The sequence below is a fragment of the Ipomoea triloba genome, chromosome 15 (assembly GCF_003576645.1).
Source record: "Ipomoea triloba cultivar NCNSP0323 chromosome 15, ASM357664v1".
Lineage (NCBI taxonomy): Eukaryota > Viridiplantae > Streptophyta > Magnoliopsida > Solanales > Convolvulaceae > Ipomoea > Ipomoea triloba.
The window spans coordinates 10558168-10582157 of record NC_044930.1 but is presented as its reverse complement, the minus strand read 5'-3'; the positions used below and the strand labels follow the sequence as shown (position 1 = coordinate 10582157).

Genomic DNA, 23990 nt, shown 5'->3' with positions numbered 1-23990 from the left:
GCTCTGTTCCGCGTAATTGTAGTTCCCTTTCAACACAACTGCAGTATCAGTTCACCACAACTAAAGTATCAGTCATGATCATGGTCCACAATTCCAGAGTATTTGCGAATTTTGGAAGGAAAGCCTCTTTTTATTATAATGATGATGAAGTACATTGCAGGAAAAAGGAAAGCAAGAAATATGCAGAATTAAACATACAATTTATTGGAATACAAAGATTAAGAGCATAGATATTTGGAAAGAAAGAATTATATAGAGATGCTGTTAGGAATTCCTCTTCCGGTGAGCCCTCCTTCACTTGTAGGGAATAGCAAAGTATACGGGACCTGAACAGGCCCGGTCCTGTTCCTCCACTTCTGATCATCATTCATGGCAAGTATACGGTCCTCAATGGCGGCCAGTTTCTTCCCAAATCTCTCAAACGCGTCCAACACGTGTTTGTCACTGGTCCACTCAGGGTGCTCTCTTTGCCCAAGGTAAATCTCATCGGATGCGTGCCTGGACAGGATCTCAATCAGGGAAATCCCCAGCAGGGTTTGGAACTGGGCAGTGATGGTTTCCAGGAACGCCTTATCCGGGTTGGTTTCCAGTTCCGCGTACTCGGGCGTCCCGGGCTCCGGCATGAACCTGCGGCTCAGCGTTGGGCGACAGGGGTTGTAGCCTGCGTAGGAATATTGGCCGAAATTGACGGCGGCGTGGAGGGCTGATGAGATCCAGATGATGGTTGTGCAGGTCTCGATTAGGACCTGGCGAGAGGTCATTTTAGGCCACCAGGGCTCGTCTTTCTTGTCCTCGTGCCCCTTCTGTACAGTTTCGGTCCACCAGGCTTGTAGCTCTTTGTCGTTCAAAACCGTGGAGTCATCCTTGTAGTAGAAGTTGCAGTAGTCAGAGACCCAGCTCTTGATTGCTGTCCATATTTCAAGCCCATCAACCGCATATGGGTAATCTTCAATCACTAAGCGTACACCGGATGGTGAACTCGAGTCCTCCACAGCCATTCCTCTGCAACATTCAATCCCATCAATTATTTCATTGCATTGACCGGAGGCCCATGAAAGGCCAAATCTAATACCAGGTAGATAGAGAATTATTGGGCAAATTGAGGCCTGAAGGGCCTAGTCTAACATATTGCCTCTCGAAAATGTAGCGGTATAAAGAAATAAAATTGCACCTTCGTTACGAGCTATAGTTTTTGGTTTAGTGGTAAACACTTGATCTAACAAGTGGTACCATTGGGCAAAGGCCAAGGCTAACTCCGGCACAAAGTGGCTAGGTGATTGCTAGGCAGAGGCCGGTAAAGGGCCAAACCCAACACTTTGCCTCTCGAAAATGTTGTGGTATAAAAAAATAAAGTTGCATCCTCGTTTAGTGGTAAGCGCTTGATTTAACAAGTGGTACTATTGAGCAAAGGCCAAGTCCAGAAACAAGTGGCTAGGGAATTGCTAGGCGGAGGCCAGTAAAGGGCCAAGTCCAGCACCCTGCCTCGGAAATGTGACAATATAGAAGGAAATAAAGTTGCGTCTTCACTACAAGTTAGAGCTTGTATCAACAGCAAGAGTAAAAACTGTGCAGTTAAGGGCTAACAAAGATAAATTTTGGTTAGTTTGTACCTTTTAAGGAGGTCATTAGGAAGTGCATGTTCTGGGAAAACCCAGCTCTTATACACAACAGCAGACATTTCCATTGCATATTTTCCGGGAAGGCATGTCTGCTCAATAACTCCATCAGCGCTAGTGAGGAGCTGTCGCCCCAAAGCATTGATATGCATTGTGTCACGGAAATGGGGGTCCAGGAGCTTGTAAATCGGGTGGAGAAAGCTTAGCTGCCGATTTGTTGCAATTATAATTGGCTCAATCACAGCATGAGTATTCAACCTACACGTACAGGCATGCATGGTTAGTACATACTAATTCAAACTAAAATCCCAAACATTTAATTACTATTGCATTAATTTACCAATGGCTGATCAGTTGGTGAACTCCAGAGTCATTGACTGCTGCATAGGCTTTAGCCAGTTGCCAGATTGTAGCCTTAATTCCCTCTTCAGCTGGAGTGTAGACTTGGCTAATGCAACCAAATTTATCGCCATCGGGATGGGGCCTGCTGAGCTCGATAGCTATCGGCCTCAAAGTGCCATCCTTGAGCAAGAAGAGCAAAGTCCTTGCAGCATAGATTTTCCTGTCCGTGTTGTCATTTATCCGCCTTGCATATAGCATTATCGCGTCGTGGTGATCCAGGATGAATAACCTCTTGCTCTCAATGGCCTGTATGTATAACCAACCATTTTTTACTTAGCAAATTCCCTAAAAAAAAATTTATGTAATAGATTAGTCTATATATGTATATATATATATATATATACCTGCTCAACAGTTAGTCCATCCAACTTATCTGCAATGTCTTCTCTGGTTATAGTGCAGGTATGGTCTCCATAGACATTGGGGTCAAGGGTGCTTTTTTGTGGGAACATCTGGAAGATTGGCATTATATTGCATTGTTAAAAATTAAAATTCACATTCTTGATCTAATACATAAATTAAAGAATGGAAGTGAAAATGTAGTTACTTGGAGGCGACTAATGCTGACAGGGTTCACTCCGGCCAACATTTCTCTGGCGAATTCCTCGTCGGTTCTCCAGGCAGTCTTGTTCTCTATTTCACCACAGAAATTTGGTTCAAAATGAGAGAAGAAAATAGAAACCATGAAAGTTAAAGAGAGAAACATTGTATGTATATGTGTGTGTGAGTGTATAGTACCTGCAATAACTTGTGGGGTTGGGAATTTGAACATTTTTTCGCCATCGCTTCGGAGGAGTTCTTTGATCATCTCCAAAGGAGTGTTCTTCTGGATGTGCTCAAGAATTGGGCCATGCGATAGGCCTCCCTCGTAGAGGGCATTCACATCGTCGAATGAATCAAACTCATTAGGCGTTTTATCAAACAGGGAAATCAGCTCTGGGAGAATGAACTGTCCAAGGGACTTCAATGCGTAGCCCAGAAAATCAGAAAATTTGAGATGCCCGAATTTCTCGTCCCTTGGCACATATATGTCTATCCCCGCAAGGAATGAAAGTCTGCTTTCGTAGTGAGGATCTGCATACAACAACATCAAAAAGCAACATTATTCACGACCTCTCGCATAAGATTTACTCTTATACCAAATTAAAGCATATACTCAATCTCAACTAAAAGTCTAATATCATACACAGTTTATTACACCCAATAAATTAAATGAACCAGACCAACAGGCTTAATGGCAGAGACAACAATAGCGAGTTATTATGCCTTAGACGCTAAGGTCTGACCGAGTCAGGCATAAGGCATGACGACCGGGAGCTGGTCATTATTCTCAAACTTGACTATGAAGGGGACTAAGGCAATTCGAAGGACACCACTGGTCGTTCCCCGGATGAGCCCATGACAGGGCAAAACTAATTTGACACATATGAGGGGTACTAAGGCAATTCGAAGGACACAACTTGGTTATTCTCTTGATGATCCCATGTCAGGACTAAATTAATTTGACACGTATGAAAGATAAGGCTGATCCGCAAAGTATGAGAGGGTCTGAACGTCGCATCGTCGCGCCAGACTCTAGGCCAATGACACTAAGCTGATAGTTGAAATGGACGTTTATGTTTATATTATATACTCATCAATCACAAGTGTAGATGGTGGACCTGTTTTTGTCATTTTCCGGCCGGTTCTACCGCGACGAGGATAAGGGTATTCCGAATTTCCTCCGAGGATGGGGCGAGGCTTGTCATTGTCGGGATCACCCAAGTCATTGTAGTAATCATAGTCATAAACCCTGTCCCATTCCTTGCGCTCCCCGGTGCCGTCTCCTCTCAAGTTCTTCAGCTCCGCTTCCCTGAACGGGAGGAGCGGCCCCGGCGTCTGGCTGGGGAGGTACGCCTGGTTGGTGAAGAAAACGCGCTCGTAGTTGTAGTTACCGGCGGGATAAACCCAAGAAAAGCAGACGAACTGGACGGGGCCGTGATTGGGGACGTCTTCCAGGGTGAGGGTCTTGAGATAGAACTCGCTGTGGTGATTGTTCTTGATCACGAACGCCCCTGGAACGCCGATGCTCTCGTCCCATTCGAATGTTACGTCGTACGCGCTCTCGCCCGCCGCTAACGGCGTTGGCTTGCTCCAGTTATCAAGGTACGCCACCTTGCCCCGTTTCCCTTGTAAACCGTTTTCTGCAAATTTATCCACCAAATTGCTTATTATTTTCGCTGCCAAATAATATGGTACATATACAATTAAACACAATAAGAATTTCAAGAAAAACTCATTAATTAATACAACCTTAGCTAAGTTAGTCACTGTTGACTTGCTAATCATAATATTACAAATTCAACTTATAAGATATAGGCCCTGTTTGGTAAATGGCCGTTGGCTGATGGGTTGGTTGTTTAGGTTAGAAGGTATGATTTGTTGATAATATTAGCTGATTGTAGAAAGTTGTTTGATAAATTAGCTGATAGTTGTTTGGTATAATTTCTTTTTCAAGCTAATTGAAAAGGCTGCTTTAAGTAGCTTTTTGAATTTTAGCATTTTGGAGTTACAAAAAACTTATTAACCAAACAACTAATAGTGGTCAAATATGATTATTTACCAAACAGGGCCATAGATATCAATATATGCAAGTTGGTTCGGTTAACGAGTATTGACTAAAGTTATTTTTAATCATAATGTTAAGTTTAGTATTAATACTAGTATATATCTATACAGTCCGGCTTCCATAAGAATCATGCCTCAGAAAAGAATTGTGAGACAAACCTAACCATCCATTGATAATTTATAGACGGATCATATTAGTCCACAATTTTTACCAGATTATTGTTGATATCCTCTAATCCTATATATTAGGATTTTATATTAAATAATGATGTTTTAATTTTTCTTTTTTATTTTATAATTACTAAAATATTTATTCCCAAATAGCAAAAGTATATAAATAAACATTATAACAGACATTAAATCTGATAATAAAGTAGCAGATCAAACGCTACCTTAGAATGCTCAAAGTATATTTTATCTCGTACATGTGAATATTCTATCTTGGGTTGGCATCTTAATGCCAATTGTGGTGAATGGTCCCAAGGAAAGGGACTTTGATGTTTGAAGTACATTTTAAAAAATAACCAGTTGGGCAAGACATTACATGTGAGTTGATGTATAAGCCCTAGGTTATCGTCAGTAATTAGGAACTTCAATTCTATAATGTGAACATAAATTATTAAACAATATATCCACTATTAACATAAATTTAAATAAATAAAATTTTGAAAATTTTATAACGTCAATTATTATGAATAAAAAAACTTATCATAGGAATAGAGGTATTCCACTTGCATGGTATATAATAATATAAGTTCTATTCAGTTACTAATTTCATTACTCTAACTAGATGCTAAGATAAGAAATTCATCATAAATTTTGAGTGAAAAGTAAAACTTACTGCCACTATCTAAAAATGTGCACGATGTTTACCGGCCTTATAACTTTAGCGGGCAAACGCCCGTAAAGTGATAAACTAACTTAAATGTCTGATCTGTATAAATGACACAACCAAGAAGACACAATTTGACAAACTTGATTGGAGTTGTTCTCGAAATTCATCACAAATGAACATATTATTCGCACCAATGTAAGAATTGAAGTAAAATGAATTGTTGTAGGTGGAAAATGTCAATAAATAAATAAATAATATATAAAATAGATTCTAACCAGGATCAGCATTTACGGCACTGATGAGTTCAAAGGTGACCTTCTGGCCGACCAATTCATGGACAGTGTCGAGGACAGAAGCACCAATGTCCTTCAGGTCCAAAGCATTCTTCTTCATCAACACCACCGTTCCTTTGATCTTCGGCTTCTCCTCGACGGCACCATGTTTTCCGGTGATAGCATCCACAATCTTGTCCAGAATCATCCTTAGTTTTCTCGAAAAACAACTTAGTATGTTCCTACGTTTTAGATAGAGAGAGAGAGTGTGAAGTGGGTTTGTGATGGCCAAGGCTGAAGCAAACTAGCCTTGTATTTATAGAACTACAGACCTATGCTAAGCTAGCTTCAACTTGCGCTTCTAAAATGCCGATTATTATTTCTTCAAAAAAAAAATGGCGATTATTGCAGCACATGGACTTTGTGACATTTTATTTTAATAACTATTTTATGTCATCATCAAAATTTCATGGTAACGAACCAAATTTTGTTGTTTCCAATCGATTATCTCTTTGATAATTTTGTTTTCTTTAGTTGCGCTCGCGTGGCACGAGCCCATTAATTTATCATTTTTTTTTTTCATTTTCCTATCCTGTCTGTCAATCTGGAAATTTGACATATAGTATTCCATTGATAATATATATATGTACAAATTATTGAGGTGATGTGTGAATTGAAGCTGATCAAGTTGTTAGAAAATAATTAAAAAATAATAATCTGTGACACCATACTTCTCATCTCAATTCTCATAAAGAAAATTCTAACAACCATCTTAGGTTTTTTTTTTTTTAAATTTAATAAAGACCAAGTGGAATGAAAGGCTTGTAATTTTTGCAAGTCTTTCATTGTGACAATTTGTTGCTTCTTGCTGCATAAATTACGACCAACCTTGCTATTTGGTAATGTGGACTTACTTTTTAGGGGGTGTTTAGTTAGCACATGAGAATCAAATACTTGGTAATGATAATAGATTTTGGTGGAAGTATTTTGCATGTTTGGTAGTAGGGTGAAATTAAAATGATTACTAATATTGATATTTGGTTGTGTATGACCTAAGAATAAATGTTTTAAAAATATAAAAATAAAAATCAAGTCAATTGATCATAATATAATGGCATCCAAAGCATCAATATAAATAAAAGAAATCAAAACAAAAATCTAAAAGTACTAATCCAAACTTAAAAATTAGATTACCAATAAGATAGAATGATGCATACCTCTTTTTAATTAGGGAATAGAATTTTTAATTGAAGAGGTAATCAAAACACATAATTATGTTTTAAAAAGTTTTCAACCAAACACTAACTATGATTTTGATTCTCATTCCTAACATTAACCAAACACACCCTTAATTTTTATTTTTAAATTATTAGGGATATAGAAAAAATAGTAAGGTTTTCAAAAAAAAAATTACTGAGAGAATTGTAAATATATATGATGATACGGTAATATGTTCAACTTTAAAAATTGGCATAATGTAAATTACATAATGTAACTCAACGACTAATCTACAAATCTCCAAATATTTGTACACTAGTGTCCATAACAAGGTCAAATATATACTTCTCATTTTTAGTCGCAATTTCTAGTAAAGTAAGCCTTATTAACTTATTTTGAATTGATTGATGAATTAAGTTGTATCCAAAAATGACATATAATTGAGTTGATTCACTACTTAAACTAGGTACATAGACACTAAATTTTATAACATATTAATTGGTTAATATTCATTTTGTGCCGACTGCCGATAAAAAATTTAAAAAGAATATCATAATCTAACAAACACATCGACCCAATTTAATACATATCTTTGCACATAAGCACACTAGTTTAGCGAGAAACACGTCATGACCTTTTTTTAAATAGATTTAGCCAGGTTGTGATGATTTAGTTGTTGGGATAAATCATATAAATCCACGTTAATAAATGGGGCAAAAACGTTATTTTAAATTGTCATCCATTACAGTGGTCCTTTGTTACAATAGTCATCCATTAGCCGTTATAAAAAGGAGCAAAAACATCATTTTCAATAGTCCAGAGACCAAAATAAGTACTTGATAGTCGAGGGACCAAAATTAGTATTAATTATTATCATCATCATCATTATCATCACCATCATCATCATCATCATCAACCGCACCTGAGAAGATTTACCGCACGCGAACTGAATTATATATATATATATATATATATATATATAAGGGTTCAAGTGCGGGTATAGCTTTTTGTGCGGTTATGCACCTTAAGCATTAAAATGGCGCACCTTAGTACACAAATCACACACCTTAAGCACACAAACAAAGCACTTTAAGAACACAAATCACTTACCTAAAGTTTTAAAACGACGTACATTAAATTTCAGCAAATGACGCACCTTAAGCATACAAATCACGCATCTTAGGAAGGAAAATTACGCACTTAAAACTTTAGTTGACGCACTTTAAATTTCAATATTGACGCACTTTAAGCACACAAATCACGCACTTTAAAAAGAAAAACATTGCACATAAACAACCGCATAATCACAACGGAGAAGATCAACCAACCACACGGGAGAACACAAACACACACACACATATATATATATATATATATATGCAGTATGGAGCATTGTTTAATTTATATGTTATAATGATTCCCACTGCGGTTGATCTAATTGAGATGATTTTGTCGTTTGCCATTGATTTCCACTCTTTGCCTCGAATTGAGAAAGAAGGCGCGTGGCACACTTGACAGAAATACCATTATTTAACTGCACATTGCTTTGCAATTTGATCATCAAATGAGTATTTTTTATTAAAAGAATATCGAAAACTGTGAAATTTAACCCCAACTCCCTAATGAATATTGAAAATAGATTAATGAACAAACAAAAATTATTGAGGTACCTTATATTGTTAAAATAATAAAATTAGATCCTAACTTTTATTTATTTAGATTTGGATATTAAAAGAAGTTTAGATCTAATTTTCTTTTTGAATACTAGTGACTCTATTATAGTGTAGTATCACCACTAGGGATTGAACCTGTGACCTCATAGGTGGGAAGGCCACAACTATACCACTTGACCACCAGGTCTTTGATAAGTTTAGATTATAAAAAGTTTAGATCTAATTAAACAACTATATATAGTTGTTTGAGACAACTATAGTTGTTAGAATTGAGACAATCATATTTGTTTGGACAATTATGATTGTTGTTATCTGTCAAGAGAGGTTGATAATTTTTTTTTAAAAATAAAATGAAATTTATATATTCAAAATCCATGTAAGTATTATAATATTCATAAACATATAAAAGTTTATAGGCATTAAGATTTATGTTTATTGACATTTTTTTTTTTGAAAACCTAAATAGTGAGGGTATATTATTGCATTAAATAGAAATAAAATCAGGAGAGACAAAGTTTCAGTACAAAGTGTCAACTTCAGAATAGGTTCTCGAAACTAAAGAATGAGCTAAAACATGGGATAATCTAGAAATTAAAAAGATTTGAACAAAAATCAAAAGAGTAAATAATATTCTTACACTCGTTAGTGACAATTCCAACATGACATACACCTGCAATTTCTACCCATCCAACACACTCATTGCATTGTCAAACCAAGTAGGAAAGGGGCACCTATAACACATGAAAGTGGAAGAGAAGATTATATTCATGCCATACATGTTGGGAGTAATCACACAAAAGTAGAGAGTGCATGACATCTTCATGATGGTCTCCACACATAGGACATAAAGGGATCACATACATCCTTCTCCGAATAAGATTAGTAGTAGTAAGGAGAATTCATCTCAAAGCTCTCCAGAGAAAGACCATCCACTCGGGGGTCTTATCCTCCATAATGAATTCCACCTATTAAAATCTTAGGGCAATTATATCAGCTAATTCTCCTCTTATGCTCCTATAACCATTTTTTACTGAGTAGTTTCCTTCCAAGGTTTCCAAACTAGTACCATGAATCTTCATAAGTTTGGCTTATTGGGATCTTGACAATATGATTTACATCACTAGGCAGAAAAATATCACTTAAAATGGTCATATCCCAAATTTGCGTAACATGATCAATCAACCTAACCCTGAAACCTTAGAGTCACGCAACTGGGGTAGCATAATAGTTTGAATCAGTGAGTTTTTACTGGAGAAGTATTATGGCAGCCCATGAGTGATTTTCAACGGTCAAACATAGGATTGATAATTTTTATTGACATATAAAATAATATTATTTGTTAAGCACTAATTGTTGCTTAATTTAAAATGACACCGTTTTGGATCAAGATCCATCAAAGAAGATGAATTGTAGTTAATTAATGATATAATTTTATCTGCCAATAGAGACCGATAAGGCAATAACTTAAAAAATAAAAATTATATACTGAGAAGCCACATAACTATGTATCTTGATATTAAAATCTAAAAAGTAAAATATTTACAAATATTAAAGTTTAAATTTATTGACATATAAAATAAGTATTAGGTAAATATTATTTGTGAGGCTAAGCATTAATTAATGCTTATTATAAAATAATATTATTTTGGATTTAACTCCATCATGTAAGGTGAATTATTGTGGAGGATATAATTTACCCTTAAATGGGGCTTTGCCTGGCCTGGCCTTCTGCTCATGACAGAGCAAAAGATAAGATCTTAAGATTAAAAAATAATTTATCTGCGCTTGCGACGCACGAGACTAATAAAATATATGCCAGAACCACTATGCATGTTATCATCATGTGATTCATATAAAATTAGATAGTAAAGAAAAACAATAATTTTTAATCAAGAATAAAACATGCATAAATTGTAGCATTATTTCTTTCTTGAATCTCGCTATAAATTCTACTACTATCAATCACTCCTCACAAGTACTGCTTCTTCTTCTTCATCCCATTTCATCTGACCTCTGTCGCCGGCAAAAACAAAATGTCGTCCGATAACTCTAAGAACCTTCCCCTCCGGGAAATCCCCGGCGGCTACGGAGTGCCGTTCTTCGGCCCGATCGCCGACCGCTACGATTTCTTCTACAACCAAGGCGCAGACGAGTTCTTCAGAAGCAGGAAGGAGAAGTATAAATCCAGTGTGTTCAGATGCAACATGCCACCCGGTCCGTTCATAGCCAAAAACCCCCAGGTTGTGGTTCTGCTTGATTCGGTTAGCTTCCCCATCTTGTTCGACGTGTCTAGGGTGGAGAAGAGGGATATCTTCGAAGGTACATACATGGCGTCCACTAAATTCACCGGCGGATACCGTGTCCTCTCCTTCCTCGACCCCTCCGAGCCCAAACACGCCACTATTAAGGGGCTGTTCATTCAGACTCTCGCCAAATTGCACGATAGGTTCCTCCCGTTGTTTTCTAGTATCTCGGATGATATGTTCGCGCAAATTGAGGATGAGGTGGGTAAGACAGGGGAGTCTAATTACAACGACATTAACGACGTCAAGTCTTTCGAGTTCTTGTTTAGGTTATACTGCAACGATGTGAAGCCTTCGGATACCAAACTGGGGACCGGGGCCGCTAAGTCCATCACGACCTGGCTACTCCCGCAGATCGCCCCCGTTACCTCATTCGGGCTCAGTTGGCTCCCCGGTTTCATCGAGGACCTGCTTATGCACACGTTTCCCATCCCGTTTTTCCTAGTCAAATCCCAGTACAACAAGATGTACGACGCGTTCATCAACAACCTCGGACCCCTCCTCGACGACGCCGAGAAAGCCGGCCTCAAAAGAGACGAAGCCTGCCACAACTTCATCTTCTTCGTCTGCTTCAACTCCTACGCCGCCTTCAAATTCTTCCTCCCGGAGCTCATGAAATACATCGGCTCCGCCGGGGAAGACCTCCACCGGAAGCTGGCGGAGGAGATCCGCGCCGCGGTTGAGCTGGAAGGCGGGAAAATCACGGTCAACGCCCTCAACAACATGCCGTTGACCGAATCCGCGATCTGGGAAGCTCTCAGGATCGAACCCCCAATCCGGTACCAATACGCAAAAGCCAAAGAGGACATAACAATCCAAAGCCACGACGCTTCGTATCTCATCAAGAAAGGAGAGACCATTTTCGGGTTCCAGCCTTTCGCCACCAAAGATCCCAACGTTTTCGAAAACCCGGATACGTATATCCCGGATAGATTCGTGGGGGAAGGGAAGAAGCTGATCGAGTACGTTTACTGGTCCAACGGGAGAGGGACTGATATCCCGACGGCGAACGACAAACAGTGCCTGGGTAGGAACATGATTATTCTGCTTTCACGCCTGCACTTGGCGGAGTTTTTCCTCCGTTACGATACATTCACCGTTGAGGTTTCAAAGTACCTGTTCAGCTCCATCATTAAATTCAAGTCCCTAACCAAAGCTTCTTCTTCAACATGAAGTTAAAGCAATAATCAAACGGCGCGGGTATTGTGACGTGGTGTTGGCCGGGGAGTGTTTTTGTTTCAACCTGTATAATTTTCTTTAAATTATATTTCTATGTGTGCTTTTTAATTTTTATGATGAATTATATTATGCCCCTTTGAATAAAACAAAATATATTAAATATATTACATTTATTGCAAAAACTGGCAAGAGATCGTCACATGAATTTTTGTCTGTGATACGGGTCGGGTCAAGACAAAATGAAATACTAATACTAGCAAATGTAGTACATACTAAATCAAAAATAAAATGTTTATTAAATAAATTTGTTAGTATAAGTATTACATTTGCATATTATCCTGATCCATCTCATATATAATGATTCGTGAGACGGTCTTACACAAATGTGACTCTATATTTATAGGTAGAGATAATTTATAATTATCACTAACATATTTGCCTTGGGAACATGTAGAGACAGATACACACATGGGTTGTCATTGCTAATATCATCAAGCTAGTTGATGTTAATTAATTCAGTAATTCTTATAATAAATTATTAGACTTAACCATCGAATAATTGATCAAGCGTAAGCCAGACAACAAAGGCCACCAAGTAACTATTAAGTAAAATAAACAATACAGGAATGGAAGATTTAAGAAACAAACCAAATAGCAGAACATACTGCCTAAGATCTACATCTTTTGTTTATTGGACATTTTTTTTCGCAACATTGACTAGTATATACATAATATACAATTTATTTAATTTAAAATAAACTGAAATCTTTTTAAAATATATTAAAAATAAATAACCTGGAATGAGTATTGTTGGTTTTATCGACCACATGTGATCGATCGGCGAGCCAACACTACTGAAAAATTAACTAAATGTTTTGGTACGAAATTTGAGCAGCGTTTAGGTTCTTTGGTCTTATGAATTGCTTAGCCTTTCTCAAGGCTTTACACTCCTATTTATACAAGTTATGGATGATTTCTCCCCTTTGGTAACCCTAACTACCATAAATGCTTTAGGATTTATTTCCTTATTACATTTGAGCTAACTTTCTAAATCACGGCGATCTTCTTTCCATATTCCACGCCTGAAATCTGGGCCCAACCGCCATCATCTTTAGGAAACTTCCTAAACCACCTTCCTTGCACCGCCATATCCGCACCGCCATTCGGCTCCAACCCCTCGACCCGGCTACGGCTCCCGGGTCAGTCAGACCACCTTCTTTCCTTCGACTTTCTTAACTCATTTTCCTCTCAATGGTAATTAATTGTTTCAATAGCATGAATCTATTCCACTAAGCAGTCCACTGAATAACCTCAATAAACAATCCGCGGTCGTCCGACCCATCGCTAGCCAACCCTCGGTAGGTTGCCTCCTGGCCCTATCAGACCCTTCAAGCTCGCCCCCCTTCCTGATGAATCCCTTATCTTCATCGTTGGTTTTCCCCTTCCTCCTTCCGAGTATTAGGTCTCGAGCCTTAGTCTTTCTCCCATCATCCAGTCCCTCATTTTTCCGAGCCACGCAAAGCCCGACTCGGGATAATACCATATCTCCTGTTTACTTTCGCTCGCACGTCTTCCCTTTTTGCAGAGACATTTTTTGCTCCCCAACCCCTCACTTTCCCGGGTTACGCGAAGCATGACTCGGCAAAGTACTAGTAGCTCGGTCTCCTCCCTACCATCCGCCCTTTCATCATCTTCACTCCCTTCTCTCTTCCCTTAGCTTAGAAAATTTTTACTCCCCCCACGTCCCTCACTTTCCCGAGTTACGCGAAACACGACTCGAAAAAGTACCAGTAGCTCGGCCCCTCCGCCTTTTCTCCTCGCCGGATTGCCTCCCTCTTTATGCTCCGAGTCCCGATAACTCAATCTCCCCAAGCTTATCCTCTTCACGTCACATCATTTGCGAAATCCAGAACCATAATTATTTTTGATCCTTATCTTTTACGGGGAAGAGAAATTTGACACCATCTCATCATCTTAATGAGATGCGATCTCAAGTGAGATTCAATGCACGGGCTCCGAGGCAAGACTTCCCCTATAAATAGCATCGCATGCCACTAACTTATGCACATTTCCAAACTTTTGCTTTGCAGGAATCATGGGACCAAAGAAGAATGTTGCTTCTCCATCCTAGAGATGTTCATCTCCTCGTCTTGCGGAACGAGGGCGTCGAGTCGAGCGGGCACGAGTGGCCGAACTGAAGCATTGACTAAGAGCCCGGGGCTTTCATCCCGGGGACGATCCGTTCTATCCCATTGCCATTCTACCAGAGGAGGAGGAGGAGGAGGAGGAAGAAGAGGACTGGGTGATCGTCCTTTATGAGCCGGTGCGAGAGGAGGAGGAGCATGTTCCTGACCCCGACTACATGCTTTTCTTAAGGGAAATCCGAGCTATAATCAACCGCGGCACCCCCGACCTGGGAGGAAGTACGCGACATGGCTCCCGCTCCAGCCCCGTCGACTTCGACTGTTTCCTCTGAACTTGCTCCCCACCCCCCTAAGTAGGACAAGGATTTTGTTTTTATTAATTGTATAGATTTTGGGAATTAAATTTTGGAAGTGTATGAAATAAGTGTTTTGTATTGTATGAAAGAAAGTTATTACCAATAAGTGCGTCTCTAGCTCAGTGGATAGAGCGTCTGTTTCCTAAGCAGAATATGGAACCTAATACATATTCAATAATTACATTATTTATCAAATTTAAATAGAATAAATAAATACTCAAAATATTATATAATATTATCAATTTTTGCTTTATAATGACTTATGCCTTATGCCTCAGTATGAAGTGTAAGGCTGCAATCCTTGCTGTAATACATAGACATTAAACATAAAACAGTATAATAGAAAACAGTGAAAAGATTAGTATTAAAACATAAATATATCTTTTTCATACTGCAAACTTAGATCAAGGTAGTATAGAAAATCACCAAAAACAATTAGAAAATCACCATGAATTAAATTGATAACACTACAAAAGTGCTACCAATTTAATAGGTCCAAAACCCTAGAAAAACAACAGTACAATTGTTTGAAACTTCTCATCCCATACAAAGTTACATATTCTCTTGTTTCACAGTAACCATCTTTGACTTCCTAAGTTTCTTAGATGAAGAAAACTGATCCAACATGCATCTTTTGATAGTGTTTAATTTTCTGAGTCTGTAAGCTTTTCATTCTGCTGAGCTGCAATCACTGGACTGTTTACTTCATCACCTTTGGAAGCTTCCTGAAAATAAAACATTAATGTGAAAACATTAAGGTCATATTTTCCTAGTTGGATTCAAAATAAATTAGGTACAATTAGAGCAGATAAAATCTACCTGATCAAAGTCTTCTTCCTTCATCATCTTCTTCAATATAATCATCCTTGAAATAAGGTCCTTCGATCTCTTGGTTATCATTCACCTTGGAACTTTAAAAATCATTGACATCCTAATGAGTGCTCCATTTTTGGAGGAATGTCAACATCAACCTAAAAAAAGATTTCAATATTTATATAATAAGCATTATTACAATCTTAAATGGAATTGAAATTAATATGTTTAATCTGGTTTTTAGTTTACCTAATGATACTTAGCAAACAATAAGCTTGCTGGAACATCTACCAAATTAGCACACTCCTTATCCCATAGTAAAAAGGGAGCATCTTCTATTTTATCCACCACCCTAACAACCAGCTTATACCCCACTGTTCCTTTCTGTCACTTTTTCTCACACTTACTAAGATAGAGTAAACCTTTATCCTTCACAGTTAACTTCTTATTGCATCATGCAGGCCGGCAAATTGGTTCACACAGCTGTGTGGATCATAATAAAATGTACATTAAATGAAGTTATTTCATTAAATCATAATATAAAATATTTACATCAACAATCAATGAAGTGGTAAACCATTCTTTACAGTCAGACATAGAAACAATTTTTCTACGTATGCTATAGAAAACTTGAATCTCAATTTGTTTCATAACTTGGAAGCTAGGTTCCTTAACTTCCTTTAGGGAGCTTAAAGCTTCATCAAAGATCTGGGCTTTCGTCTTCATTCTTTTTTGCTCATTGTCCAGAAAAGGATTAACATTTGCCGAAGCTAAACTAAACGCTTTTATGCATTATGACAATGAAAAGTTCGTGAAAATAACTAGAGGGATAAGCTCGTGAAAGTAACAAGAGGGAAACAAAATAATATTCCAGCAATAACCAAAGCTACTAAAGCAATATACAATAATTATTAGAAAGACAAAAACCATAAAAAGGGGAAAAGAAAGATAGGTAAAACAAAATAGTTGGCAGCTCAATGCAACCCAAAATCCAAAGCAATCAAGAATTTTGTATTAGGATTAAAAAAAAAAAAACGAAGAGTATATTCGTCTTTTTTTTTTTCTCATTCATGCAAAATACATACATATATATAGACAATTTCATATTTTCAGTGGGACGCACTTGTCTTGTCGATAATTTGAGTATTGGTAATGCTTTGCATTGTGATTCTCTGGAACTGCTGCTTATGAGCCATAGTCAGTGTAGAATAAACTAGAATTTGACTTGTATACAAATATGATGACTAAGAATAGTGCATAAACCAAGGCCCAAATTATCGCAAGGCAAAAGCGTCCCAGTGAAATTGTTTGTACATACGGATTTTGCATGAATGAGAAAAAAAAATTAGTTTAAAAAATACCTGATTTAAGTGTATTTGAATTCAAAATTACCAGTAGAGCTTTGATGAGTGTTGGTATTGGGCGAGAGGGAGATTAGAGGCTTCGTTGTACACAGTTGGTTTGAACCCAATTCTACTTGGGATCACTTCATCAGCCATGGCGTAATTTATAGGCCGGGGAGGGCGGTAAGAAATATATGGAACATGCATGCTTTTGGGATGTTGTGGTTTGGTTGTCGGCAGAAAAGGCGTGGTACATCTTCCTTTCACAATATTTAGGCGGTGATTGGCAGAGCTTATTTAGGAGCTTATAGCTTATTTTAAGCTACTAATAAGCTATAAGCTTTGTTTGGTAATGTTCTCAAAATAAGCTAATAGATTAAAATAAGAGCTTATTTTGAAACGCTACTTCAAGTAGTTTTCAAAAATAAGCTAGTAGCTTTTTAACTTTTTTCCATCTTTGTCCTTATTATTTTATATAAATGACATCATTTATCCCTCCCAATTAAAACTCTTTTGGCATTTTTTCTTCAATATGTTTCGTTGTAATTTTAATTTGATATTTGTGTTTGAACAATAATTTTTGTATGAACTAATTTTATAAATTATAAACATCTTGTTTTACTTTATATATTTTCAAATATATGTTCTTACTTTATATTTTATTAAATTATATTGATTTCATTATTTTATATTTTAATATGTAAACAAACTTATTTAAATTTAAAATTATTTAACTTTTATGAAAATGCCCTTTTTAGTCTTTTTACATTAATCAACTTATCAAAAAGCTAATTTTACCAAACACTTTTAAGCATAACAGCTAGTTTAACAGCTCTTCAGATTTCAACTTCGAGCTTATAGCTTTCAGCTTTCAGCTACTTTTCAGCTTTCAGCTACCATTTCAGCTAGGTTTGCCAAACATAGCCTTATATTTGTGAAATCTAGACTTATAATAAGAGCCAATAATGTTAGACACTTAACTGGAACAAAAAAAAATGTTGGTGTAATAGTCTGTATAACATATTGTATTTTGTGTTCTTCTAATTGTGCAACCTCCAATTAAATTCCTAATATATCCTAATCTTTTTATAATTTTACCAATTTTTTCCGTTAAATATAACAGAAGTTTAGCATTAAATTCTTTAGGCAATTTGTTTCTTTATTGCAGTTTTCAAACAAATTGGCAATATTCTATAATACACTTCTGTATAGATTCCTAACTTAAAATTAGAATATTGAAGTCTTAATAAGATTCTATAATACAATTTTGTATAGATTCCTAACTAAACCATTATTCTACCCAAAACAACAGTATATAAACCCCTCCCCTTCTCACTGCTATTCACCCAAAACTAAACCTAACATATTATGCAATACACCATCTACTTGACATTCTATAGGCATGATTGTCAAAATATTATCATGCTAATTCTATTATTTGTATTTGTACTCATAATGATTACAGTTTTTTTTTAAAAAAAAAAATCAATGATGGTATACTCATTAATTAGTATAACTTCAATATCATTATGTAAATATATCTATTGTATAATCTGTTCATCTATACTTGTATTCTTGTATGTAATGTTATGGTTCTTATTATATTCCTCTATAATCTACACATTTTAGTTACTCCTAACTCCCTAATCTATGATTTTTGAATTTATGTTGTGGTTCCCATTATATTATTTCATAACATCCTTTATGAACATATTTTCCATGACACAAGAATATTAGTAATGACAAATGCAGTAAAGTTAATTGATATTGACACATAAACTGTGGGCTGGACAATTTAGCTATTTACAATTTCGTTATGTTTTATTAAAATATATAAGCATCGAGACTATTGTTTTGATTTTTATTAATTTAGCATTTTTCTCTCTCTCATTATTATATGACAACTCTAACCAATTAAGGAACACTAATTTAAAAATACGCATTGGGCATTGGTTTAATCGCGCAATGCGCGTGTGATAACTAGTATTATGAATAAGGGTCAAATAGGTCATCGAACTGTACACAATAAAAACCCTACAATTAAGTCCCCAAACTAACTAATTTCATGCAATTCTTCCAATTTACATGTTTATAACAGGTAATTCTATTTTTTTATTTTTTTTAAATTATAAAACAATTTAAAAAAAAAAGTCTCCGCCGCCGGAGACGAAGTGTTTCTTCGTCCCCATGGCCAGAGATGAAGAGGTTTCACTGTTTTTTTTTAAATTTTTTTATTTTATAATTATTTAAAAGCATTAAAAAAATAAATTTAAAATTACCGGTTAAATACTTATAAATTGGAAGAATTGAATGAAATTGGTTAGTTTAGGGACTTAATTGTAGGTTTTTTAGGTTCAGTGGCCTAATTGCATTATCGTGTACAGTTCGATGGCCTATTTGACTCTTATTCCGAAATATTATAAGCTAAAGAAATTTTATAAATTTTAAAGAATTAGTAGTAAATAATCTATATCTATACTATTAATAAAAACAATATCCTCAACTTTAACTTCCCGCCCAAAACACTCCTATACTGTTAAGGTTTGCGTAATATTGTAAAATATGGTAATGCAATTCCTATTCATAATACAATTGTAAATTAAAATATAGTAACACAATTCCAAATAAAATATATTCTTACCAACGTTCCTATTCGTAATACAATTCTAGATTAAAATTACTAATCGTAATAATACAATACATATATTTACCTGCAATGCAATTTATACTATTAATTAAAATTACTAATCGTAATAATACAATACATATATTTACCCTGCAATGCAATCTATACTATTAATAAAAACAATATCCTCAACTTTAACTTCCCGCCCAAAACACTCCTATATTGTTAAGGTTTACGTAATATTGTAAAATATGGTAATACAATTCTTATTCGTAATACAATTATAAATTAAAATATAGTAACACAATTCCTAATAAAATATATTCTTACCTACGTTCATATTCGTAATACAATTATAGATTAAAATTACTAATCGTAATAATACAGTATATAAATTTACTTGCAATGCAATTTATACTATTAATAAAAACAATATCCTCAACTTTAACTTCCCGCCCAAAACACTCCTATACTGTTAATGTTTGCATAATATTGTAAAATATGGTAATACAATTCCTATTCGTAATACAATTGTAAATTAAAATATAGTAACACACTTCCTAATAAAATATATTCTTACCTACGATCTTATTCGCAATACAATTATAGATTAAAATTACTAATCGTAATAATACAGTACATATATTTACATGCAATGCAATCTATACTATTAATAAAAACAATATCCTCAACTTTAACTTCCCACCCAAAACACTCCCTATACTGTTAATGTTTGCATAATATTGTAAAATATGGTTTAAAAAAAATTCATGTCTAATGGTTGATATTAGTATTGTAAAATATGGTTGAACCAATATTATTGGCCAAATCCCCTAACTTTATTAGTATAAGAGATGATATCATTTTGGATCAAATATTCCATCAAGCAAAGTCCACGATATAATTTATCAGTAAATGGCGCGTTGCCCGGCCTCTCGATCATGACAGAGCAGAAGATATAAGATAATATTGACTAAAAAAAGGCTAATAAAATAAAGTATAATAATGCCCCTAACCACTATGCATGTTATCATCATGACATCATGTGATTCTTTACATGATTCTTATAAAATTAGATAGTAAAGAAAAACAATAATTTTTAATCAAGATTAAAACATGCGTAAATATATTGTAGCATTATTTCTTTCTTGAATCTTGCAATAAATTCTACTGTTATCTTCCATTCAATTCCTCCCAATTCAAGTAGTGCTTCTTCTTCTTCATTGTCTAGTATTCCATCTTCCTCCGCTGGCCGGTCACCTGCTAAACAAAAAATGTCGTCCAACAACTCTAAGAACCTCCCCCTCCGAGAAATCCCCGGTGGCTACGGATTACCGTTCTTGGGGCCAATCGCCGACCGCTACGATTTCTTCTACAACCATGGCGCTGACGAGTTCTTTAGAAGCAGAAAGGAGAAGTATAAATCCAGTGTGTTTAGATGTAACATGCCACCTGGTCCGTTCATAGCCAAAAACCCCAAGGTTGTGGTTCTGCTTGATTCCGTTAGCTTCCCCATCCTGTTCGACGTTTCCAAGGTGGAGAAGAGGGATATCTTCGCAGGTACATACATGGCGTCCACTAAGTTCACCGGCGGCTACCGTGTGCTCTCCTTCCTCGACCCCTCCGAGCCCAAACACGCCACCATCAAGGGGCTGTTCATCCAGACTCTAGCCAAATTGCACGACAGGTTCCTCCCCTTGTTTTCTAGTATCTCGGACGACATGTTCGCGCAAATCGAGGACGAGGTGGGTAAGACAGGGGAGTCTAATTACAACGACATTAACGACGTCAAGGCTTTCGAGTTCTTGTTTAGGTTATACTGCAACGATGTTAAACCTTCCGATACTAAACTGGGGACCAGCGCTAGCAAGTCCATCACGACGTGGCTTCTCCCGCAGATCGCCCCGGTAACCTCGTTGGGACTCAAATGGCTGCCGGGTTTCATCGAGGACTTGTTTCTCCACACGTTTCCAATCCCGTTTTTCCTAGTCAAATCCCACTACAACAACATATACCACGCTTTCATCAACAACCTCGGACCCCTCCTGGACGACGCCGAGAAGGTCGGCCTCCAAAGAGACGAAGCCTGCCACAACTTCGTCTTCTTTGTCTGCTTCAACGCCTACGCCGCCTTCAAGTTCTTCCTCCCGGAGCTCATGAACTACATCGGTTCCGCCGGGGAGGTCCTGCAACTTTTTCCTTTTGTTATTAAATTATGGCTGGCAGACAACCAAAGTATTAAATTATGGCTGGAGGTTAGTAAATTCATTTTCAATTACCACATACATATTAACTGTTCAATGTGGTTTACATGCTTACAGGTCCTCCACCTGCAGCTGGCGGAGGAGATCCGCCGAGCAGTGGAGCTAGAAGGCGGGAACATCACCATTAACGCGCTCAACAACATGCCGTTGACCGAATCCGCAATCTGGGAAGCTCTCAGGATCGAACCCCCGGTCCGCTACCAATTCGCAGTGGCCAAAGAGGACATAACCGTCCAAAGCCACGACGCATCCTACCTCGTCAAGAAAGGAGAAACCATTCTCGGGGTCCAGCCCTTCGCCACCAAAGATCCCAAGGTTTTCGAAAACCCGGATAAGTATATCCCGGATAGATTCGTGGGGGAGGGGAAGAAGCTGATCGAGTACGTTTACTGGTCCAACGGGAGAGGGACTGATATTCCAACGGCGAACGACAAACAGTGCCTGGGTAGGAACATGATTATTCTACTTTCACGCCTGCACTTGGCGGAGTTTTTCCTCCGTTACGATACATTCAGCGTTGAGGTTTCGCAGTACCTGTCCAGCTCCATCGTTAAATTCAAGTCCCTATCCAAAGCTTCTTCATCAACGTAACATGAAAGCAATCCAACGGCGGTGTGGACTGTGGAGGTCCGCGCGTGGTTACGTTGTTTCAAGCTGTATGTATAATTTTCTTTAAATTATACTTCTGTTTTTCATAATTCAAATGGATAATAACGTGTGCAGTGCTTTTTATTTTATGTGATGAATTATACTATGCCCTTTGAATAAAGCAAAGTTAAATATATTACATTTACACATAGAGATAATTTATAATTATCAGTAGCATTTGCCTTTCGAACATGTAGCAACAGATACGCAAGGGTAGATTGTCACTTGTCATTCTTGTTACCATAAGCTAGTTGATGTTAATTAACAATAAATAAATAAAAAAAAAAAAGAACAAACAACTTAAGAAGTCAATGTATGAATAAAACTGAAATATTAAGGATCTAACCTCCAGCCATAGTTGGTGTTTGTTGTTGCGTGAATGAACTGTGCTGCTTGCTGCCTTTGCTTGAATGAACTGTATTTTTCTCTCACTTCTACTCTATACTCTCTGGATGGTGTATGAGACTGAATGTTTTGAGCAGTGAGAGGTGAAGGACCTTAAATAGCTGCAAACCATCATTGCAGCAGAAACCCCAAATGTCTTCCTACAGTAGTACTATTTGCACCACTAATGTTTTGTCTCCCAAATGAAAATGACAGGTTTGGAATATGTCAGATGAAAAACCCTATTTTATGTTTTATTAGACAAAACTTTTCATCTCCTTATTAGACAAAACATTTCATTCTCCCACTTGGTGCAAACATTAAACTTAAAGAACATTTCATTCTCCCACTTGGTGCAAACATTAAACTTAAAGAACAGAATATTCTCCCACTTGGTGCAAACATTAAACTTAAAGAACAGAATAACACCAACCTTGGTGCAAACATTAAACTTAAAGAACAGAATAACACCAACCATGGTGCAAACATTAAACTTAAAGAACAGAATAACACCAACCATGGTGCAAACATTAAACTTAAAGAACAGAATAACACCAACCATAATGATATGTTTTCATTAGTGCGAGTAATATCCATTATGATCAAATGCAAACTGCCTTCAAGCTCTTAATTAGGAAACCAAAAAAAAACTTTATGAAATAAACCATATGTTTATTTCAAGTCCAACTGAAATATTTTCTCAATGAATTTAGAGTGTACACACTTTATGAGAAAATTTCTGAATACGAATGAATTTCATTCATTAAAACTGTATGTATATACAATATTACAAAGTGGGTGAAAGTCCCATCTTTTTCAGCAATATCCTTGAATTTAACTGTAGGCATGCCTTTAGTCAAGGAATATGTTATTACCAACTCAGTACTGATGTGCTCAATGACCACAATTTACTTTTTAACACGCTTCGTTATAGCTAAGAACTTTATGTCGATGTGCTTAATTCGACTCCCACTTTTGTCGTTCTTAGTTAGGAAAACTGTAGCTGAGTTGTAACAATAGATTCTTAATGGCTTAGATACAAAATCCAAAAATTCTAAGCCTAGAGAAGAAATTCTTAAGCCATACACCTTATGAAGTGGCCTCAAAATATGAAAAAAAACTTGGCTTTCATGGTAGAAGTAATTATTAAAGACTGTTTAACACTTTTCCATGATATAGCCTTACTGACCATAATAAATATGTACCCTAAAGTTGATTTTTTGAGAATCAACATAGCCAACAAAGTTCGCATCAGAATATCCAATGACATCTTTAAGATATTCGTCTTCCTAAACCCAAGTTTATAT

The 23990-nt window shown here is 36.6% G+C and overlaps 3 protein-coding genes across 3 annotated transcripts; 2 read left to right on the top strand and 1 right to left on the bottom strand.

Moving 5' to 3' along the window:
- Window positions 1-109: 109 nt before the first annotated feature.
- On the bottom strand, window positions 110-6008 carry LOC116007679 (probable linoleate 9S-lipoxygenase 5). The gene is made up of 8 exons (XM_031248416.1): window positions 5736-6008; window positions 3680-4201; window positions 2757-3092; window positions 2566-2651; window positions 2363-2470; window positions 1957-2264; window positions 1611-1874; window positions 110-1002 (listed from the first exon to the last, which is right to left on the bottom strand). The coding sequence occupies exons 1-8, from the start codon at window positions 5938-5940 to the stop codon at window positions 249-251; spliced, it is 2583 nt and encodes an 860-aa protein (XP_031104276.1). The 5' UTR covers window positions 5941-6008; the 3' UTR covers window positions 110-248.
- Window positions 6009-10592: 4584 nt separating this feature from the next.
- Window positions 10593-12278, top strand: LOC116007100 (allene oxide synthase 3-like). The gene has a single exon (XM_031247686.1). The coding sequence runs from the start codon at window positions 10657-10659 to the stop codon at window positions 12097-12099; it is 1443 nt and encodes a 480-aa protein (XP_031103546.1). The 5' UTR covers window positions 10593-10656; the 3' UTR covers window positions 12100-12278.
- An 8383-nt stretch (window positions 12279-20661) lies between these two features.
- LOC116005671 (allene oxide synthase 3-like) lies at window positions 20662-22365 on the top strand. The gene is made up of 2 exons (XM_031245915.1): window positions 20662-21570; window positions 21709-22365. The coding sequence occupies exons 1-2, from the start codon at window positions 20662-20664 to the stop codon at window positions 22240-22242; spliced, it is 1443 nt and encodes a 480-aa protein (XP_031101775.1). The 3' UTR covers window positions 22243-22365.
- Window positions 22366-23990: the final 1625 nt, after the last annotated feature.

Excerpts from the sequence above, each read along its gene's own strand:
- LOC116007679 (XM_031248416.1), bottom strand. The coding sequence starts at position 5,940 with ATGATTCTGGACAAGATTGTGGATGCTATCACCGGAAAACATGGTGCC. Across the intron at positions 2,652-2,756 it reads AACCCCACAAGTTATTGCAG|AGAACAAGACTGCCTGGAGA; the intron begins GTACTATACACT and ends GTGGTGAAATAG. Across the intron at positions 2,471-2,565 it reads TCAGCATTAGTCGCCTCCAA|ATGTTCCCACAAAAAAGCAC; the intron begins GTAACTACATTT and ends CCAATCTTCCAG.
- LOC116007100 (XM_031247686.1), top strand. The coding sequence starts at position 10,657 with ATGTCGTCCGATAACTCTAAGAACCTTCCCCTCCGGGAAATCCCCGGC.
- LOC116005671 (XM_031245915.1), top strand. The coding sequence starts at position 20,662 with ATGTCGTCCAACAACTCTAAGAACCTCCCCCTCCGAGAAATCCCCGGT. Across the intron at positions 21,571-21,708 it reads ACATCGGTTCCGCCGGGGAG|GTCCTCCACCTGCAGCTGGC; the intron begins GTCCTGCAACTT and ends ACATGCTTACAG.